We start from the raw sequence: 24,322 nt of genomic DNA, 5'->3' as shown, positions 1-24,322 counted from the left end.
TAGCGCAAAATGCAAGACTTGACTTTTATTATACACGTAGTTTGTTGCATTTTATTATTGAAAAGTAAATGCTATAGACTTTTATCCTTTGAATCTCTGAAATGATTTAAGAGGTCTGGACTGTACAACTACCTCTTGCAAAATATGTTGTTCCCCCTAACATTTGTTTGTTCCAAAAAATTTCTATAAATATATGGTGAATAAATCAAGCCTATAAAATCTTGTAAATGTTGCTTGATTTACAATGAATGACGTACCGGTAATCTTTTCATAAAAAAATAAAAGGCACAGCAGAAAATAAAAATTGTCAAGGGTCAACTTCCATGAAAATGTAGGCATAAGGAATTTGATGTTCAGTAGTTGTCTTTTGTTGGTGTGGTTCATAAGTGTTTTTTGTTTCTCGATTTTTATATAGATTATACCATTGATTTTCCCAATTAAATGGTTTTACACTAGTCATTTTTGGGGCCCTTTCTTTATACATTGTAGCTAGCTGTTTGGTGTGAGCAAAGGCTCTGTGTTGAAGACAGCTGGTACTTTGAAGGACAATGATTTACTTTTACAATTTGTGACTTGGATGGAGAGATGTCTCATCTGCACTCATACTGTATCGTCTTATATTTATAAGATAAAAAAGTAATTTCTCAAAAGATTTTCCAGGTGAGAATTTACCTGCATGAACACCTGTGTTTTATTTGGTTCGTTGACATCTTTATTAAGGATGTATTATATATTTTATACAAATAAACAACCTTCTTACGAGGTAATTTATATAAACTTTCCAACATACAGGTCTATAACAAACCAATTAGATATTGTTTTCTAATCTTGAACTGTATACATGCATTTCAATCTGACGAAGGCAGAAATAAATGTTTGAAGTAATCAAACGGGCCAAAGTTATAGCTTTCACTTTGCAACGGAAATTAGCATTGATTTAAATACATTTGTAACTGTTATGGTGTTGACATTTTAAACTGAGTTTGTAGTTTTACATGTTGGAATTTGTATTTTGAATTGCTCGATGATTAAACAGATTGGGGGTGGGTTTGTACATCAACAAAGACATCTGTCAAGGTTTTACACACTCTGTAGATTCGTTAGAACTCTGAAGATTTGTTAAAACTCTCAGTCTCAAATTTTGTGAGTAATGTACTTATGTATGTACATTTGTATGTAAGGAATGAATTTTAGTACTCAACTAAATTCCAATTCTTTTGTTATTTGAAAGTGACCATAATGATAAAACCATCACTTAATAATTACATTAGATGTATGTTTCATTATAATACGTTATTCTGATTGGCTAACTGCACATCACGTGTTATTCCTTAAGCAGTTGTATCACACAATAAAACTTATCATTCATCGATGACACGAGGTCCCATAATAAAGTGCATAGGTAAATTAAATAAAAACTTGATGTAAATCGTGTTTTCATGATCCTAGCTAAAAAATGTAATTATAAGTATTGAATAAAATTGAGAATGGAAATGGGGAATGTGTCAAAGAGACAACAACCCGACCAAATAAAAAACAATCCGCGCTTCATACAAAATGTACTTCGATCAACGCTTTTACACCCCAATAAAGTTACAAAAAGAAGCATTCAATTCTTAAATAAAACCTCTCCCAATAGCATCTTTGTCTCAAACCTTGAATCCACATCAAACAAGTACAAATTTTTTTTGTACATACATTTTGTTGACATTTTTTGCATTGGTTATATATATTGGTAACCTTCTGATGGAATAATTAAAAGTGAAAAGTGATCTAGAAGCTGTCTATTTTCTAATTACAAAATTTCTTTGAAACCAGTGGATTGATTTCTAAGTAAACTGTAGAGAAAGTTATACCTTTTAATTATAGAAGTATTTAGAACTCCCATGGCAAATTATGGACAATATATATATTGGTGGCCTTCGGCTGTTTTCTGCTCTATGGTCGGGTTGTTGTCGCTTTGACACATTCCCCATTTCCTTTCTCAATTTTATACCACATCTTTACATAGGCATTTTGTTTATGCTATTTTTGGTTTCAAAAATCAAGTCACATGTGGACATAATATCATTTACATGTAGACTCAAATCGGTAAGCAAGGTGTGAAATTTTTTTGCTCTGACCACATTTTTTTTTAATTCCAAATAAATTTATATGGCTATGAGACTATAGAAATTCTGTATTCTCAACAAAATAGTAATGAAATGCATTGCTAGAGTTCTTTCTGTTGTCTCTCCTTTCATGAAAATCAATTTCACATTTCCAAATGGCTATAGAAATAATTAAAACCAGTCACAATTCGAGAGCCCTACAATATAATATTCCAAATATCTTCTCTTCTTACTGGAGAAATTATTTAAACATCTTGTCAGTGTGGCAGAAATTAAAAGTGGAATTTTTATGTTTCTCAAAAAGAAAAATGGGAAATGCCACGTAAATGTCATTTTGTGTGAATTATTATTTTTTTTATCGGTGGAATTGAATGATTTATTGTATATTGTAAACATAAGATCCTGTCATTGAAATAATAAAAGAGAGAGGAGAAAGATACTGAAGGAAATTCAAAATAATGAGGGGAAGACAACTCTGGATCTCCAAATGGAAAAAGAAAAGACAAAAACCAAAAACTACAGTGTAATTTCTTCTGAGGCTTGAACAATATATTGACATGTAAAATGTAAGGGTTGGTTTGGGGTATATATGTAATTAGGATGAGAAAAATGGTAAAGAGTCTGAGAGTTTTTAACGACCTTGACTGTCTATACAGCCTAAGCATGGTTTGTAAAGTGTCTTCGTCCATGATTGCTAACAAAGATTTGACATTGTTCTTTTCAAATTTCTATCTGACAATTGCAAGTCACAATTATTTACCTGAGCAATGATTTTTGGTCTTCAAATTATTTAACAGTCACAATTCGAACAGAATGTAGACTTTAACAGTGCTTGTTTGTTTTCAAGGGGGGATCGTTCTAACCCCACGAACCCCCCCTGGCTATGGGTATGCAGTAAATAATCCATACAAACCATTGGTTTATCATTTATTCCATCAGAAAATGTAAAGAAACTAAAAAGGTATTCAATCTGAGAATTAATAAGTTGAGTGATTGATTAATATATTGTGTGCCTTAAATTTACTGGAAATTTGTACTTGATTAAGAATATATCCTGAATTTAACCTTTTATGGAATGAACAAGTAATTTACTATTAGTCTGTTCAACTTGATGTATGAATATATGGATATCTTGTTATTTATCTTTGACATTTTAGCCCTCACTATTAGATTTTCCTGGACAGCACTACTAAACACTGTTCAAATGTTTGTGGTATAAAACTTAGTTCTAAAAAAATGAGAAATTTTAACAGGGGTAGCCAGGGTGGTTAGGACACCCTCAAAGGCTTCCTGTGTAGGGGCCTGTAGACTTCAGGGATCTATCTTGTGACAGACACCTGTCAATTGTTGAAGACTGCACATGTATGTTGACCTCTACAGGTCTTTGTGGTGTTTTGTGTTTTTGATGTATTGTGTCTTAGGGTTGTTGTCTTTTGACATTACTCCCAATTATCAATAGGAACAAATAAAATTCAGATCTGACTGAAACATACAGTACATATGTCAATGAGCTTTAAACCATTACAAAATGTACATTGACTGTAAAGTCCAAATAAAAGTCTTTGTGAATGTTAGAATCTTTATTATTTTTTAGACTCCTTGTATTTAATATAAGTCCTTTAATAATCTTTTTAAAAAAACTTTTAAAGAAAGCATATGCCTATAATAATCTTACATAAGTAATTGAGATTGGGAACTTTCTTAGAAACTAATAAAAGCAAGAAAGGCTTACATTTGAGATAAGCAAGAGCCAGTTTATCAAACATCAGCTTATCGACAATCTGAGTAATAATATTGTTATAAGAATGAAATCTAGATATAGAGCTAATCATTTTTGTTTTTCTATGATTATGTAGACCTGAGCAGCTAATCTGATTATAAGTTAGGCAATATCAAATAAAGAAGCCATAAGATTGATAATAGTTTTAGTCCTCAGGGATTTCTGGGATTGTGTTTAGCCTGATTTATTAAAAAGTGTTGAAAATTATGTCTCATCATCTGTTGCTACAAAACTAAAAAACAAATGTACATTGTATGTTCAACATTTTTGGAATAAAATATGAAATTTACAGGAGTGAGTCCAGAATTTGACTCAATAAATGGGGGGGGGGAGTAGACATTGATGACGTTAAAAATAAAGGAAATTTCCATTACTGTTGTGGATTCATATATTTTCGTGGGAACTGTCGAGATTACCGCGGGATTACGACGTTCCTAAGTTTGTAGATCTTTGTACATTACCATTGGCGACGTTGGCGACTTCAGTGACGTCGCCGTGGGCTCTTTGAGTTGTTATTAAAAGTTATGGCTGAACAGACGTGTTTGTTTATATTAGCGAAAATATCATACTTTTAACCTCCACATTTATGGTACCGTGACCAATGGATTTAAAGAAGCTCAAGTCGATACGATCCGGGAACAGAAGTGCTGTTACCAAACTCATTCGAAAGATAGATGCAGCGAAGCATGATATAGATTTCGATCCAGAAGAATTAACCGCAACATTTGACAACCTTATCCAGAAGCAAAAGTTATTGAACAACTTGAACGAACAGATACTTAACCTAACGGAAGCAGAAGATATAGAAGATGAAATCCTAGACTCAGATGAGTATTGTATAAATTTAGAAACAAAAATCAGACACATACAAAATTTTATTCAAGATACGCATACCACATCACAGTCACGTCAGAGCGAAACTTCATCACAAATACTAAATGTTGAACATCAACCGTTCGTCACAGCAAACCTCACAGAAAATTCATGCACGCAGCCGTTCCAAAATCCGTTCTCTCAAGCTAGTAACACAGTGAGTACTAATATAAATCCGTATACATCCACAAGCAGTCAGAATCATTACTTACCCAAACTAACACTTCCGATATTCACAGGGAACATATTAGAGTGGCAAACTTTCTGGGATTCGTATGAATGCGCTATACATTTAAACCCTTCATTGACCGATGTCCAGAAATTTAATTACCTCAAAGCACAATTACAGAATGAAGCATTACGCACCATAGCAGGTTTTGCGCTTACTAATGCAAACTACGCAGACGCCATTATTTTGTTGAAGGAGAGATTCGGACAAACACACAAAATCACGCAAGCATACATTCAAGCATTATTAGAAATTCCATCACCACGAAACAATCTTATCAGTTTGAGACAATTCTATGATAAAATGGAAACTTATGTGAGAGGGCTAGAATCTTTAGGCCAATCACAAGACTCGTACGGAACACTACTTGTACCAATTATTTTGAATAAATTACCGGGAGAAATTAAAAAAAACCTTGCCCGTGAACATGGAACAGAAAACTGGTTATTACGAGACCTCCGGAAAAGTATTTGCAATGAAATAAACATAATTGACGCGGGACAAGACACTGAAACTTCTAACAATTTACCGAGTGCATCGTCTTTCTTTACCGGGACAAAATGGATAAAACCACCAAACCAAACTCTAGATAGGAGACATACACACCAGATTTTGCAATATAAACCATGTGTATTTTGCCACGATGTACACACACCAGCGCATTGCGCGAACGTATCTGATCCAGAAACACGCATGGATATTGTAAAACGCGAACACTTGTGTTTCAACTGTCTAGGTACACACCGTATACACGAATGTTATTCAAATCAGTTTTGCCGCATTTGCAATGAAAGACATCACACAAGTCTGTGTACCGATAACCCATTTAACAGCAACATTGTCCATGATAATGACACCAGCAGACATATCCAGCAAAATGCAAATGACAGCCCACAGAATACGAATTCTCCTATTAGCAATGGACATTTGCAGAACTCACCAAATTTGAATCAGACATCTGTAAATATTGTAAATGATACAAATCAGAAAGAAGAGGACACTACAATTCTACACTCCTCGTCAAATGACGTACGCACGCATGTACTTTTGAAAACTGCCGTCGCACCAGTATGGTCAGACAACTTATGTATAGATACTCATATACTTTTTGACGAGGGATCACAGCGATCATTTGTGACCGAAGATTTAGCAAGAAAACTTAATTTACATACAGAGGGAATTGAAATTCTACAATTATCGTCATTTGGAGATAGAAACAAAAACGTACGACATTTAGATAAATCAACAGTGTTCGTAGAATCAAATGCAGGACAGAAAATACCGATACACGTTCTAATTGTACCAATGATTGCCGTACCTTTGCAGAACAATATTCCCCACATCAACAGAGGACTGAATTATTTACGGGGACTTAAGTTAGCACATCCAGTAACACAGGAAGAGTCTTTCGAAATATCGTTATTAATCGGAGCAGACTACTACTGGGACTTAGTCGAGAATGAAGTCGTAAGAGGAAATGGTCCAACCGCCGTAAAGTCAAAGTTAGGTTTCTTACTTTCCGGTTCAATAAGGGACAAAAGCGAACACGCATTGATATGTACCAACATATTAAGCATTCTTGTTTCGAACAAACCAGAGGAACACGATATAAAAACCTCTCTAAACACAACACACAGAAGTACTCAATCTAGACGATTAGCAAGTGCCAAGGTCCGGAAGAAGATACGGAAGCGTACGAATTACCAATCATAGACGAACATGATGAGGAAGACTAGTTAACAATTTTCAAAAGGACTTTCAAAGTTAATTCAAATTTTTCATTCATGTGAACAAAAACTTAGTTAATTCAATTCAGTTCATTCATGGAGATAGAGACTTTTTTAATTTGATTTATTTACAAATATGGACAGTTAATGTAAAATTTAAGATAATTTGCACTTTTTGCGGCCCCCAGTATGTCGAGATTACCGCGGGATTACGACGTTCCTAAGTTTGTAGATCTTTGTACATTACCATTGGCGACGTTGGCGACTTCAGTGACGTCGCCGTGGGCTCTTTGAGTTGTTATTAAAAGTTATGGCTGAACAGACGTGTTTGTTTATATTAGCGAAAATATCATACTTTTAACCTCCACAGGAACCAATTTTCCAGGATTTTGTAAAAGTTTTTTTTTGTGTCAATATTTGATATCATCATCATGGTTTTGCTAGAATGCAATTAGCCTATATAAAAAAAAATACTCTGTTGAACATTTAAATTGGTGGTTCTTGTTATCCAATGAAAAATATTGAATCCACAATGTATGTATACTGTGGATTCATTATTACCGTACTCATTGGATCTGAATTTCCATGGATTCGTGGTTACCTGGGAACTATGAATTTCAGTGTACAACAAATTATAAGTTTTGTGTAGAAAATTATGCAGACTTTTAGCAAAACCAGGACATCAAATAAAAATTATCCATGTTAATCAATCCATGAAAATTGGTACCCATGAAAATAAAAGAATCCATGCAGTATATGATAAAATGCATATACATGTACATACCAATCTGATATTTAGAAAGAATTTAATTAGATGTGCATATATTTCTATTATGAGAAGTGGTCATTGTGACATCTTGTGGGATTAAATAAGAGTCACTTAATAATTCATTATTCATGCAGACTTGTGGTATTGTTGATTCTGGACTAATCTTGTGATGACTAAGTAGTCATTGTTTAGTGTCAGTGTGTGTTGATTTCAATCTTATAGTTTATTTATCAATTATCTTTGGAATCTATTGACCATGGTACTGTATATCCTTTTATCATCTACAATCTTATTGACCAGGTAATTTATCCTTTTATCCCTTCATCTTTATTGGTCAGGGCAACATGTTTTATTGGTCAGGGAAACATGTTTTATTGGTTAGATTTTCATTGAAGTTTGTTGTTTGTTTGTTTATTAGAATATCATAATTTGCTATCATTGTCTATCATTTATTTGTTTATTAGAATATCATATTCTACTATCATTGTCTCATTCCCTGCAGCTTGCATGTTGAAAATTAAAAATTTATAATTGAATATTTAAAGCCTATGGCCAGTAGGGGCAAGCTGAGATCCATCTCGGGGTGGAGAATTTTCTCACTGTGTTGAAGAACCATTGGTGGCCTTTGACTGTTGTTTGCTGTGTTGGGTAGTTGTCTCTTTTACATTTAATTCCCGATTTCTATTCTTAATTTTAAGGGAGGTGAAATACATATATATCTTAACCGACTTAATAGTGTTATGCAATAAGCATTCGTCACCTGCAATTTTCTGCTATATATCATGTAAATATTTCATATAAAACTATGTTTTTTTTCACAAAATTATTATGAGGTAATTTCTAGTTGGATTTTATTTGACTTCAATTCAAGCAAAGCATTTATACAAAGTACTATATTTTTTTCAGAAATCTGCTTAATATTATTGTAATAATGGAATTTGATGCAACTGTCATACAAGTGATAGGTTTAGCTAGCTATAAAACCAGGTTCAATCCACCATTTTCTACATTTGAAAATGCCTGTACCAAGTCAGGAATATGACAGTTCTTGTCCATTCGTTTTTGATGCGTTTTGTTATTTGATTTTGCCATGTGATTAGGGACTTTCCGAATTGATTTTCCTCTGAGTTCAGTATTTTTGTGATTTTACTTTTTACATGTAATTATTAACCAAATTGATCTGTACATTTTTACATGGTAAAGCAACTGAAGATAAAAATTCTGACCAAATTAATAGAAAAAAAGTTTAAAAATTGTCTTAAAGAAAAGCATCATGATAACACCCTCAAGGTAACCTTCACATTTCAAATACTATGTTATTTAAATTAGTTTATAATTATTCTAATAATTGCAATTATTATTGAATCTACCTTCAAAAGACAGTTACATGTACTTAAAATTTGTTCAATTGGTAAAAAGGCCATAATTGATTGATCCATATTTTACAGTATGCCCTGAAACCTGAAGAAAGATATATCTATAAAGTGATTATTAAATTTATAACGATACAGCTGTTGATTAGAGGGCTATATATATATATATACAGCTAATTAAAAGGAGAACTGACAGGGCAAAAATAAATTTAAATAATTAAAAACAAGCACATGTTATTGTTATTGTGATGTCAATTTCATAAATTTATGACACTTATCATCTTGGGATTTAATTATCCTTTCTGTGGTTTTAAACTTTATCTGTGTGATATGTCAGTCTTATCTATGTAACCGGAGGATTACATACAGAAAATACAAAGTGAGAATTAGTTTGATACTTAATTTATGGAGATTTTGTAAAAATGAAACATGTGGGATAAAATTTTGAGTAATTGTTGAATCATTTAAAAATGAATTGCAGTGAGTTTACATATATACATTTATATTGGAAATAGGTTATTGAGGATAGAACATTTGTGACTTTGATATTTGTATCATGTAGTTTTAAAATATTTATTGGATAAATCTGATACAAATACATGTAAATAAAAAAAAAATACATAAATTAAAATGAATTATTATATTTGTAGACATATATCAGATGTTTTTGAAAAATGTTACTTAAGTTCCTTTGATGTCTATAATTGATCCACTTTTAAAAATTATGTTTAATGTACATTAAAGACAAATGCATTAATTCTTTGAAGAGTAGAGATTTTATTATTTTTTTTAAGGTTATATAATAATATAGGTATTATGGACAACCACTGGAACAATTTTCCAATTCCCATGACATATCATTTACAAATTATAGTACTGTTTTATGAAAAATGTTAACAGTTTGACTTTCATTCAATATCTTATGAATTGAGAAGAAAAGTTCAGGATTCAAATCGAGGAAAAGTGTATGAAAACTACACCTTAGATTATATAGGGAGTTCTTTCTTGAGAAAAGGAAGGTTGGGTCTTTTTACACAAAGAGTAATAAATATTCTTAAATGTTGGGTTTTCTTGAAGGTTGAATTATTGGAAAGTTAAACTCTGAACTTGACTCAAGTTACTGTTTCATGATCAACAGTCATTAAGGTCATATGGTGACCTCTAGAATGCATTTTTTTTAGCTCCTTTTAAGCAAAACTATAATTATCTTTAGTTTTCCACGATTCAAGAGTTATAAAATTTGTTTATTATCTGGATTTTTACTTAGGAAAGCAATCACAACTAAAAACCAACTGAAAGCATTTTACAAGTTTTTGAGATAACAAAAAGTACAATTAAACACTGTTCTATAGAGGAGGGTGTGAATGGGGGTTTACAGAATAGAGAATAACGGGCAAAATAAAATTTAATAGAGAACAATGAGGTGCTAAAATATAAAGAATAAAACTTCAAAACTGGATAAAAATATACTGATTACAGAAAAAGAACGATGTCCAGAACACAGTGGTCAAGTATTTGCAGAATGGCCATTATTGTTAGAGATAAAGAATAATGAGTGAGAAAATTAAAGAAAAACAGAAATGAAGAACCCCCCATCCTACCCTCTTCTATAGAGTTTATTGTTAATGGATTGTCTGATAGTTAATTTGTAAAGAGCCCATTCAAACACAGATAAATCTGTAAAGTTTGAATTCATTTAGGTAAAGTCTTGTTGTAAAATTGTAAGAAAACTTGTTAACTGCTAATAAAAGTAAATAAGCGTGCAATTACATGGCTGATGGGTCTTGGAGTAGAGAATGTAATTAACAGGTATATCACAATCTCAGGTGTTATACAGGTGGTAATTAGGTTGTATGTCATTCTAAAGTAGGAGAAAGTTTGACGATTTTCCAAATTCTCAGACAGTTTCGGAATTAATGAAGAATGTTGATTCGTTACGGTTACATGGAGAAAAGCAATTGTAGGTTGGTCTGAACCTTGATAAGTTCTTGCAATATGGGCAGGTAAGGTCAGGTAATTTCTAGACTAAACATTTTGTTATTTTTTTACCCTTATTCTACTGTAGTACGCTACGCATAAGGCTAGGATTTTTTTTTTTACAGCGGATGACCGTGATCATCTGATGTTCAATAATTCAGTACTTTGATTTTTATTGATAAGGTCAAAATAAAATAAAATCTTGTGTTTTAATCTACTGGTAAAGTAATCTCAGATGGAGAAATTTATATATATGCATTCAATTTTTCCTGATCTTGACCATTGCACTTGCAAGTTGTCTGAATTTTTCAGTTTAGTACAGTAGTTGTTTAGTTGGTAAGGATTTGTCTAATTCCTGGCTAACATTCTAGAGCCATTATGTTGAAGGTCAGCTACAAACCATCAATAATGTCCATATGTTTGTGTTGAGGTGTATGAATTAGTTGCTGAAAAGTTATCAAAATTTTTGCTAGGTATGTAATTAGTGAATACTATAGTGTCAGCGTGACATCCTAATCTTCAAAGAAAAGATTAGAAGTGGAAGAAAAGGCACTAAACAAGAAAAATGTAATTATCCCAGGGGGTGATGAATATTTTGCAATCTTTGCAAGGTCTAATTGGCTTCAGATGTTTGGCTAAGTGAAATTTTGTTGTGTAGGTACACTTACTATATAATTATGAAATTCAAATTTTGCTTTCATTTATTAAATGAAATAGCAGCAGTTAGTAAAAAGTTTAATGTACTGTTAAGTGCAACAGAATATGCATTTTATAATAACAGTTGCAGATATGCTATGTTTCAAAATACCATTGAAATATATTATTAGATTTATTTCACACATCTGATCATGTTAGGCTGTTTTTTTTGCAGAATCGAGATACTCTAAATTAAAAAATTTCATTGAAAATCTATGATTGTATATTTAGATCTGACAAAGCATGTTAGCCCAGTATCTTAATGAAATTTTCCAATGTAGAATTTAAAAATCAAAATAAGACAGAATACAATAGTGATGGACAAAGAAAAGTCTGTTAATATGTATAGAACTGATATTCTTTTGTTGTATCTTTTCTGGCATTTATGATAAATGAGGACATCGAACAGGTCAGCAATCTTGAACTCAATCAATGAGGGATAAAAAATCTCTGCATTTATTTTCTCATTATTTCACCAAGTCTGTATAGAAAATGAATAGACCACCATTTACTGTAACAGTATATTGATGCAGAGGGTAGATATGATAAATGGATGTTTTGCAGTTCACTGATCTTGAACTTCATACAAGAGAAAGGGGAGACAACCTACCAATTATCTCCCCTTTATGAGATATTGATGAAATTTTAATGAGTAGAATTATGTTCCCTAGATGATGGATGAAGTAAATATTAATCAAAATAGCTTAAGCTTATTTTTTCAAGATGTTCACATTCTTAATTGCATGTATGATGAATTACAGGTGTAAACATGCCATTTGTTATGGCTTAGATTCTATTGTTGTTTTGTATTTGTCCTCAGTTGGCAGTAGGTATACCATAGCAAACATTGAAAAGTTCTACAGATTCCAGTTTATTTTCAAGTAAACATAAACCTAGCAAGGACAGGGATATTTTATAATCTGTTGTGGATAGATATTAAGCTGAAGAATTGATTGTTATATAATTAAGACTAACAGAATAAAACATGTAGTTTTGTACAAAACATCTATTTTATTAGAAGTGACATTTTCCGATTGTGTGATTGAATGTCTAAACTACATTTATCTAATCAATTAAGGATGTTACAAATGGCAAATAATTTATGAACATGGTAACCTTAGCCCGTTATGTAAGCATAAACTTTGAATGGTATTGGAAATTTTAGTAACAAAATCAAGCAATATTTGCTCACAAAACTGTAGTAAAATCATCATTATTAGTCTGTATACCTCCTATAATAGTTGAAGTATCAAGTGGCTAATATCTTGTAATTTGATTATATTGGTAAGGAATGTACTTCCTACAACAGTTTAAGTATAAAGTGGCTAATATCTTGTAATTTGATTATATTGGAAAGGAATGTACACTTGATATATTGTCTGTGGAACCTTGAATTATGCAAAAAAACATAGATAAAATTGTTAGTTAATTATACAGTGTTCAAAGTAAAACGGTTTGAGTGATGGCTGCAGTTTTACCAAGGGGTTTATTAAAATTATCATTAAATGGTGAAACTAAATTGGATTAGGCTCTCACTTGTCTTGATATCTGAAATATTTTTGGCCAGTGCAAGTCTTTGGAAATATTTTGACACATGTTTAACTATGCTGTATGTGTTAAGTAGCTGCATGTGTTAATTGTTTTGAAAATGGAATGTGAAAACAAAAACAAAATTTAGAAATAGTATAACAAGCAATGTGAAGCATCCAGACTCAACTGTAGACAGTTTTAAAAGTATATATATCCTTATTATATTGACATGATTTGTAACAGATTTCTGAAATGTTTTACATTTTCTTTTTCAGCAAGAACATCAAAAGCATGTAATTAACACAGTCAACCAAAAAAACCATTCAATATGGATTTCAAAGTTTACCATGTGAAATATAAGATTGGATAAAATGGATACAAGTAACCATGTAGAATTATATATAGTTAATAAGTGTTTTTATTCAAATTGACAAAGGGAGATAATTTATTTGTGACAGAAAGGGTAGACAACTCCATAAAGGGAATAATTTTGGATTTATGTTTATTTTTTCTGTGATGCTCAAAATGAGAGAAACATTTTATGTGACGTTTTCACTGTTTGTGATTTTGGATGTTTTACAGCAATTGTATGGTAGGTATTGGTATGACTTAAGGGGGTAGATGTTGGTTCAGGGAGATAACTCTTTAAATCAGTTAAGCGTTTGTAAAAGTCAAGTTCATCCATGTATTTTAAGCATTTACCTGAAACAGATTGAAAATAATCTATGTAACCTAGAAGCTTAGAATATATTCTTACAAAATGGTTGACATAAACGTACTGATGATTTTAAGAGTTATTTCCCTTAACCTAGGTCTACCTCCTTAAATGTGAATACTTCTTAATGTTTTTATTGTGAAAGAAAGAAACCAGTTTGAATGTTCGATACCCATACTCAATGGTTAAAAAAAAAGATATTATTAGACAGACAATCGACAAAAAAAATTATCCATATAAAAAAGAAGATGTGGTATGATTGCCAATGAGACAACCTTCCACAAGAGACCAAAATAAAACAGAAATTTAAAACAACTATTATGGGTCACTGTATGGCCTTCAACAATGAGCAAAGCCCATACCGCATAGTCAGCTATAAAAGGCCCTGAAATGACAGTGTAAAACAATTCAAACGAGAAAAGTAACGGCCTTATTTATATAAAAAAAATGAACAAAAGACAAATATGTAACACATAAACAAACGACAACCACTGAGTTACAGGCTCCTGTTTTCCTACATAGCAGTGGCGGATCCAGGGGGGGGGGGTTCCGGGGGGTTGGAACCCCACTTTTTTTTGGCAGATCAATGCATTTGAATGGGAGCATATAGTTGGAACCCCCCCTTTACTCTGGGTTGGGAACTTTTTAAAATGGCTGGATCTGCCACTGCATAGAATGATTAAACAAAGTGGCACAAGTTTATCAAAGATCAATTTATAAACTTTCACTTTTAATAAGTATTTGTAAATGTTCAGTCATTGTTAAATTATATTTTATTGCCCCTGTGATTCATAAAACAAATGACATTTACACACTTAAATTCAAGGACAGTTCAGAAATTTGATATTCATTGATTCCCTTAGCAAATCAGAGTAAAAATTTAAATCTTAAATATATTTATATATATATATACACACACGAGTCTAAATTGAAAACTACGTTCAAACCTATGATTGCATTGGATAAAAACTGCAATTTTTATATGTGTGCATGTCAAACAAATTTCGTTGTAGAAGGGTCTAAATACAGCACAAACAACATTTTCCAAAAGACCAAATAAGTGAAAAAGTATATTTAAACAAAATGCATATATATATCTACCCTTTATACACAAATTTTACATTTGACATGTTTCATGTAAATTATAATTATAATTATACCAACACAATATACATTTATATATGATCCACTACCAATATAAAAAAGAAGGTTTGGTATAATTGCCAAGACATAGGCCTTCACAAGAGACCAAATGACACAGAAATTAACAATTATACTGCCTGTCACTGACAGCTTCAACAGTGAGCAAAGCCAACAATGTTAACCTGTATGTGAAGAGTCTGAATGGCAGGTCTTCTTCATGTAGATTCTGTAAAATATAAGCCTAAGGCCACAATTAAAAAAATTTTGGTTTGCCCAAACCCTACCCAAAGGTTGAGAAAGTGGAAAGGTAGGTAGGCATTTTCTTTTTTTTTTTCAAAAAAAGAAATTGAAGTATTGGGTGTTTATAATTATTAGTCTTCATGCCTATTTGATTAAAAAAAACTTCTTCAAATCAGGACAATAAAAGAATTTGAGTAGGCAGCTTTTTTCTGGGTAGGTAGCATTTGGGCAAACAAACCTATTCTTTTTTTATGGCCCAAATAGTCAATCTTTGAAAGTTTCAGTCCATAGGCCTCTGGTACAGAAATGAGTTAATTTTTCAATAGATTGGAATCCGAGGACTGACAAATTTTTTGATTATGTCAGTCCAAATGTAAAGTTTACAAGACAAAGAATCATGAATGTCAAGTCTTTTATAACCAGTGCCCCTCCAACAATAAATTCATTTCCTAAAAAAAATTATATTCTAGTCTACATCAGGCTAATCATGCAATGGATAAAAGACTATTGTCAGAATTTTTAAAGCATAATAACACAGGTTGATGGGCTTCAAATGGAAGTCTTGCCAGAACTAAATATTGGAAATTGGGACAGATAAAAAATCCCTTATTAAGCTCATTGAAATAATAAAATGCTTCTGTAATTTTTTATACGACCGCAAAATTTGAAAAAAATTTCGTCGTATATTGCTATCACGTTGGCGTCGTCGTCGTCGTCGTCGTCGTCTGCGTCGTCGTCCGGCGTCCGAATACTTTTAGTTTTCGCACTCTAACTTTAGTAAAAGTGAATGGAAATCTATGAAATTTTAACACAAGGTTTATGACCACAAAAGGAAGGTTGGTATTGATTTTGGGAGTTTTGGTCCCAACATTTTAGGAATTAGGGGCCAAAAAGGGCCCAAATAAGCATTTTCTTGGTTTTCGCACTATAACTTTAGTTTAAGTTAATAGAAATCTATGAAATTTTGACACAAGGTTTATGACCACAAAAGAACGGTTGGGATTGATTTTGGGAGTTTAGGTTTCAACAGTTTAGGAATTAGGGGCCAAAAAAGGGCCCAAATAAGCATTATTCTTGGTTTTCGCACAATAACTTTAGTTTAAGTAAATAGAAATCAATGAAATTTAAACACAATGTTAATGACTACAAAAGGAAGGTTGGTATTGATTTTGGGAGTTTAGGTCCCAACAGTTTAGGAATTAGGGGCCAAAAAGGGACCCAAATAAGCATTTTTCTTGGTTTTCGCACCATAACGTTAGTATAAGTAAATAGAAATCTATGAAATTTAAACACAAGGTTTATGACCATAAAAGGAAGGTTGGTATTGATTTTGGGAGTTTTGGTCCCAACAGAATAAGGGGCCCAAAGGGTCCAAAATTAAACTTTGTTTGATTTCATCAAAATTGAATAATTGGGGTTCTTTGATATGCCGAATCTAACTGTCATGACTGTGTATGTAGATTCTTAACTTTTGGTCCCGTTTTCAAATTGGTCTACATTAAGGTCCAAAGGGTCCAAAATTAAACTTAGTTTGATTTTGACAAAAAATGAATCAGTTAGGTTCTTTGATATGCTGAATCTAAAAATGTACTTAGATTCTTGATTATTGGCCCAGTTTTCAAGTTGGTCCAAATCGGGGTCCAAAATTAAACTTTGTTTGATTTCATCAAAAAATGAATAAATGGGGTTCTTTGATATACCAAATCTAACTGTGTATGTAGATTCTTCATTTTTGGTCCTGTTTTCAAATTGGTCTACACTAAAGTCCAAAGGGTCCAAAATTAAACTTAGTCTGATTTCAACAAAAATTGAAATCTTGGGGTTCTTTGATATGCTGAATCCAAAAATGTACTTAGATTTTTTATTATGGGCCCAGTTTTCAAGTTGGTCCAAATCAGGATCTAAAATTATTATATTAAGTGTTGTGCAATAGCAAGTCTTTTCAATTGCACAGTATTGCGCAATGGCAAGAAATATCTAATTGCACAATATTGTGAAATAGCAAATTTTTTTTTAATTAGAGTTATCTTTCTTTGTCCAGAATAGTAAGCAAGAAATATCTAATTGCAAAATATTGTGCAATAGCAAGATTTTTTTTAATTGGAGTTATCTTTCTTTGTCCAGAATCAACTTAAATCTTTGTTATATACAATATACAATGTATATTCACTTTTTGCTACCAACTGATAAATTATAATAAATAACATTCAGTGATAACAAGCAGTTTTTTTTACATCTTAATATTTTATGATGTATTTAAATGAGTAGTTATTGTTGCAAACTCCATTAGAAATTTTAATTGAGATTAGTTTTGGAATAAGGGAAAGGGGGATGTGATTAAAAAAATTGGGTTCAATTTTTCTCATTTGAAATTTCATAAATAAAAAAGAAAATTTCTTCAAACATTTTTATGCCCCACCTACGATTGTAGAGGGGCATTATGTTTTCTGGTCTGTGCGTCCGTCTGTCCGTTCGTTCGTCCGTCCGTTCGTCCGTCCGTCTGTCCCGCTTCAGGTTAAAGTTTTTGGTCAAGGTAGTTTTTGATGAAGTTTAAGTCCAATCGACTTCAAACTTAGTACACATGTCCCCTATGATATGATCTTTCTAATTTTAATGCCAAATTAGAGTTTTTACCCCAATTTCACGGTCCACTGAACATGGAAAATGATAAAGCGAGTGGGGCATTGGTGTACTGAGGACACATTCTTGTTTTGAGAGGATTAATATTCAACAGCATAGTGAATTGCTCTAAGAGAAAACAAAAATTTTAAGTTCATTAGAACACATTCATTCTGTGTCAGAAACCTATGCTGTGTCAACTATTTAATCACAATCCAAATTTAGAGCTGAATCCAGCTTGAATGTTGTGTCCATACTTGCCCCAACCGTTCAGGGTTCAACCTCTGCGGTCGTATAAAGCTACGCCCTGCGGAGCATCTGGTTCTCTTATATGTTATATAAACCAAAAACCACAGCACTGAAGTAACTGCTTATAAATTTGTATTTTTTCAAGACAAAGATAAGTGCGAAATTCTTAAACAAAAATTAAGACTAGAATTAGATAAGTATGAACATTACATAAATTTTTAGACTGCTATTAAAATCCTGAATCAACATTATAGAACTCATCTTGTTGATAGAACATCTTTTTGTATATTTATATCGAAAAATCAGATCTTTGGCTTGACATATCTGATCGTGAATTCACTGGTAATTGGGAAAAACTGTATTTACATAGACAAATCTTACCCCAAGGATTTAAAAACTTTTTGAGCTACATATATTCCCCCCCTTGTGGAAACTGACTATCCTGGTTAATCAGAAACTTACACGATTATGAGCAATCAAAACATTGCTGATGAAATTTGTTTTTTCACAGAGGCATGACAGATTCCATATGTTGTCTTGTCTAATGTTCCAGAGAAATAGATTCGACTGAGGAGTTTATGGGATGCTGAGATTGATGCTAAATATTTGTTTCTAATGGCTATTTGCCTTGAAAAATAGTTTTAAAAATTAATCATGTAAAATCAAAACAACTTGTTTAGGACATTCCATATGTTGCCATAAAGTACATCTTTGAAATAGATTTTACTGGCTGACAAATATTTGTTTCTAATGTTTATTTGCCTTGAAAAATAAGTTTAAAAGTTCATACATGTAAAAATCAAAACAATTTGTTTTGGATTATATATGTTGCCATAAAGTACATCTTTGAAATAGATTTAACTGACAAAGTCATGTAATTGATGCTAAAATATTTCATTATTTGTGTCTGATGGCTATATGCCTTGAAAAAATAATATTTAAAGTACATCCATTATAAAGTCAAAACAACTTGCAAATCTGACAACAACACATAAATGTATTTACTGAAGATAGGCAATTAAATCAGAGTTTACAGCTCTGTCTTCAAAAAACAAACATTAGTCCTAACGTTACATGTGCACTCAAATTCAACCAATACAGCTATTATTAAATAGAAGATGTGGTATGATTGCCAATGAGACAACTGTCCACAAAAGACCAAAATGACACAGACATTTACAACTATAGGTCACCGTACAGCCTTCAACAATGAGCAAAGCCCATACCGCATAGTCGGCTATAATAGGCCCCGATAAGACAATGTAAAACAATTCAAACGAGAAAACTAACGGCCTTATTTATGTAAAAAAATGAACGAAAAACAAATATGTAGCACATAAACAAACGACAACCACTAATGTGGCGGGATTAAAGTTGGATTTCACCTCTTACCTTACAGGGTTAGCAAACTTTACCAACATCCATTGGTGTCTTTAAAGAGGACAGGCCATTACACTTCTTTTAAAATATTATATTATGATTATAATTATGTTAACATTGTATTTTAATTTTTTCAGCTGTTGATGTGCCAAAATTTACCGATTTTTATTTCTCTGTGGAACCAACGAATGTGATAGCTATCAGGGACCAATCAGCACAGTTTGATTGTGCTGTCTTTGTAGGGGACTTAACTGCTAATGGGGAGATAACTCCTACAATAGAGTGGATTAAAGATGGCCAAAAATTAAATTTACAAGATGATAATAGAAGGTTTGTACCATTTCCAAAATGAATAATTTTAAAAACATATTGTTTTGCCTAAAAATCTTTAGATCATAAATGTTCTTCAGAGACAGGTTGTTTAAAGAACCGAAAAGAAAAAATAATGACCTATACATGTACATGACAGATACTGAACCAAGAGGTGTTAAAGTTGAAGACTTCTGAAAATTTACAGACTTGGAAAATAAAAGCACCATTCTGATTTGGTTGTAATTTGACTGTTAGGGATTTTGTTTGTGACAGATATCCACAGATTCACATGTTTTTACTTAAATCCTTGTTTATGACATCATAATGTTATTTGACTTATGGAACATGCGTCAGTAAATTGTGCAGTATGACCTGCCTACTGTTCTAAAGTATTATAATAATTGGTCTCTTATTCATTCTCAGTGTAGTGTTTTATGGAGTTGCAATGGACTTGTTTGGCCAAGATGTCTTTTGATTAATCGGTTTTGAAGATTTACTTTGTTCTGTCTCTTAGAAGACAGATATCCCCCAAGATCAGTCGTCCTTCCTTATTCCTTAAACATTAAAATGAAAATGACATCGAAATGCAAAATTTGATAAGCTACATGTAAATTGAAATTTTACTATCAATATTATTCAATATTTTTCTGGCAATAGAAAAAAAAAATATCCTTCTTTTATATCTTGATCGATGGATAATTAAATTGGTTTTATACATTTTTTGTTAGAAATGATTAATATTCAGCATAGCTTTAATTAGTTAACAGAATTGAACAATTTTAATGAATTGCATTAATATTTGTTGACAATATGGGCATTTGTTAGCATGCAATTTTATCATTAAACTGATTAATTTGAATGACAAAATTTCCTTGCCTTAGTTAAAAAGTATTTTTGTGACAGAAGTTAGAATTGATTAAAGAGAACCCTACAACAATCTTAGTTCATAGAGAAATGGACGGGATTGTTATCTAATGGTTAAATAAATTATTACCCAAGAATAGACTTTATATGGAAAAGAGAAAGATTTATAGCTTAGATTTTTGTAATTACATGGGTATTTGTTTATTTTGTCAAATTGATTATTTCTTTGTTTGCAATTACAAGAAATCATTTCTACAAAATGGGGATATTATTCACAAAAGAAAGAGTTATTGCAAAAATGTAAATTTTTTCAGTAATAAATATTTTAATGTTGCCATGCAGTACATGTGAACCATGATCAGATTTCTTGAGACTGGAGGAACAAAATTTTCTGAATCTTACATGTGTTTAAACATGTTTCCTTCCAAATTCTTGGTTTTAATGCTTATTTTAATAGGAGGAGGATCTGAAATGGAACAAATTTCTAGTTTACCAAGAAAATAGGAAAAAAATTAACATGCCAAAAAGGATTTAAAAATAAACAGTGTGGAAAATTTAAAAAATTGAATTTAAAATTATAGGAACACATTAAGTGCATGCTGCAGCTGTCGAGTCTCTTAGTGCTTGTACATGTAGTAAGAACAACATTTTATAAATAATACCACTAAATAATCAAACTAGAGGCCATCTCACATTTGCAGTGAGGTTTAGAGTTTTTGCTCTACATGTATGTTGAAGGCATTACAAATGACCTTGAGAAGGAACAACACTTTACTGTTTGATGCACACGTTGAGTGATAAACCATACCCGTAGCCTCGGAGGGTTCGGACGAACCCCCCTTGAAAACAAATAATGACTGTTAAAGTCAACGTTCTGTTCGATTTGTGACTGTTAAAGTCAATGTTCTGTTCGAATTGTGACTGTTAAAGTCGAGTTTTTGAGGCCAAATAACCCCCCTTTGGAAATTCCTGGCTACGGGCCTGTAAACTATATTCCTTCTTTTCTGTTGTAATGTACGAAATGCATTATAATTTAATTTTACCTTGTAGAGATACATTGTTCAAAGATTTTCAATTATAGATAATTAATGAAATGTAAATGATGAACATGTAAAATTAAGCAATATATTAATAATATTATTGAAAAAGATGTCAAGTTTACTAAAAACCAGAAGAAGAAAAAATCATTATGAAAAAATGTTTTCAGAATAGCAAGTTTAGCTTGCAAATTTATTGAATATTATTAACTTATAAAGGAATAATTAATAATACAACTTGTAAAATAGGCCATTAAATAAAGTAGATTTAGATAAAAAATTATGTGAAGCCTACTAAAAGTGAGAAAAATTATTCATTTATAAAAATTGTTTTTAAACAGCAATTAAGACTTGTTATTTTATTGAAAACCAATAAAAATGACTATTTACCAGAGAGAAAAAAAATTAAATGATTCATATAAAGAACTTGGATTTAATCATATTTGTTTCTCAATTTGTCAGCTTTCATTCTTTGTTTAAATGAAAGGGGACTTTGTAACGTTCTTAATATCTCTTTTCCTGTTTTGAAATCATTATCGATATTAATAATATCGCAGGTATTATGGTTAATTGCAAAAAAAAGAAATGATCTAAATGAAATTTTGTATTAGGCACTAACATGACTAAAGAGTTAGTTGACAATCTTGATAAAAAGTGAATCATCTCAGTACATGACAAAAGAAGAAAAAAAATGATTGTAATAGTTTCGTAATTATTATAATTAAAAATGCCAATATGTCTGTCTCCTGAATACATCTTGGTGCTTATAGCTGTGAATAACTTTAAGGTACAAGTTAGGGGAAATGTGTTAAAATTTGTGTAAAAAAGTTGAAATTTATATAAAAAAAAAAAGAAAATTAAAAAAAAAAACGGTTAGGATTTAACAGTTTTAACAATATATCATGTACATTAGACGAACATTTGATAGTCTTTTTAGATTTTACAATAAAAATAATATTGTTACCCTATTATGGCCTTTATTTTGCAACATTGAGGATATCGGGTCATACTAGGTGACGAGTAACATGCAAAATGCAGAAAAGAGTAATTATTTTATCTAATTGTCTACCAAAGTTAATCTGGTGCTCTTGCATGATATGATCAGCAATGGAGTTTTTGTCGTCTTTTCAATTTTGTCTGTCTTTCAAATTCGTTCATCCAGCGTTGTGTTGTATCGGTTCTTTTGAAACGAGATTTGAATGTGTTAAGAAGATTGACTTCTTCCAACACAAAGAGGATTTTTACTTTTAGTTGATTTAACTTTTTAAATAAGATTGTATAATTTCACAGCTTTGCCTCCAGATATAATAGCATTGAGCTATTGTTTTATAATATTTTAACAATGTTATTTAGAATTTATCTGACAATTGTTAAAAGGAATTTAACAAAGTAATCTTAAATCTGATTTTAATAACGGTATATTGGAAAGTAATTCAAGAACATACTCTAATATTAATAAATATTGCTACAAAAGCCTAGCCACTTTACAATGTAAATCAAACTGGATTAAAAAATCAATTCTTATCGGTAGATTCAAAAGGGAATCCAAAATAAGAAATTAATTTCTTTCTTTGTCTGAAGAGAAAAAAATCGTGGAATTCAGTGAAGTGTAATAATCGTCATTTGTCCATGATGTGTTTTAGTCTAACAGATGGCAAAGGTCTCTCTTTAATACATTCGTCAAGTTTAAATAATTGGTTTTACAGGCAACATGGTTTATGTGATAGATTTGTCTTTTATTTTTATAGAAGTGCCAGTATAAATTTGGTAATATTGGCAGCCTGTTTGATAGTCTTTGTAATTTTTGGTCTTTTTGACAAAGGCGATATAACATTTCCTTAGAACTCATTAATCTGTGACAGATGTGAGACTTAGAGGAAGAAGCTGTATTACAGTATCTTTAATTCTTTATTTCATTTTTATGACTTTTTCCAAGAAATTTTTGTCATGCAGAAATAACAGGAGGTATTAGATATTGTCAGTGAGAGACAGAATCCCTTATCTAGAGGGGGGATAGGACCATTATCGGGACTCCGGGATCGGGTGTTTTAAGCTCGGGATTTCCGGATTGACCCTTTTGGGATCGGGGAATTCTTTTTTTCGAATTTCGGGACCTCGGGATTTCGTGTTTTTAAGCCCAGGATTTCGGGATCAGGTGTTTTTTAGTCCGTGATTTCGGGATCAGGACCCCTCCTACCCCCTCTCTATCTACACAAAACATTTTATTGAGTTTTATAAGTCAGTAAGAGATCTCCCCTGAATAGGCCCCTGTCTTGCCAAATTAAAGACAACTTCAAGTGTGAACACTATGTATGAGTTTTGTTGCACAATAAAGCATCTTTATGCAGTAGTTAAGAGACAAATGAATCTTTAATCTGTTTAGTTTGTTTAGATTTATTGAAATGTGCAAAAGACATAACCATGCTGTGCATCTGTTCTATGGATTGTTTGTGTAATATTGTTCTCTGATTTGTCATTCAGCTGCAGACAACTAAGTTGATTGATTGTTTGTTTCTTAATGCCTCTTTTGCATACAATGGCTATATTATGGAATTGTGAACATGAAAAATAACAAGAGTAACGCTTGGTAAACTAATTTGCCTCAGGTTGTTTCATGGGCAGAAATCTTCTTATAAGTGTATATCATATTTTTTTTCATTTGGTGTTTTTTTCATAAATCAGGTTGATGATTGTTTAA

At 31.6% G+C, this 24,322-nt stretch overlaps 2 protein-coding genes across 15 annotated transcripts in view; both read left to right on the top strand.

Moving 5' to 3' along the window:
• LOC139495658 (neogenin-like) overlaps positions 1 to 24,322 on the top strand; it is a 90,843-nt gene that overhangs the window by 8,895 nt on the left and 57,626 nt on the right. For all 14 annotated transcript variants that reach the window (XR_011657429.1, XM_071283961.1, XM_071283959.1 and 11 more), the window contains exons 2-3: positions 13,341 to 13,657; positions 19,549 to 19,741. Coding sequence is in view for 13 of the 14 variants with exons in the window: in XM_071283961.1 (XP_071140062.1) it covers positions 13,564 to 13,657; positions 19,549 to 19,741 (287 nt within the window). In the remaining variant the exon portion in view is untranslated. The remainder of the gene's footprint in view (positions 1 to 13,340; positions 13,658 to 19,548; positions 19,742 to 24,322) is intronic.
• LOC139494278 (uncharacterized) lies at positions 4,493 to 6,706 on the top strand. The gene has a single exon (XM_071282447.1). It carries the CDS (start codon positions 4,493 to 4,495, stop codon positions 6,704 to 6,706), a length of 2,214 nt encoding a protein of 737 aa, XP_071138548.1.

Source organism: Mytilus edulis, chromosome 11 (assembly GCF_963676685.1).
Source record: "Mytilus edulis chromosome 11, xbMytEdul2.2, whole genome shotgun sequence".
NCBI lineage: Eukaryota > Metazoa > Mollusca > Bivalvia > Mytilida > Mytilidae > Mytilus > Mytilus edulis.
Note: the sequence above shows the minus strand (reverse complement) of the source record. Positions and strands in the feature narration are given on the sequence as shown.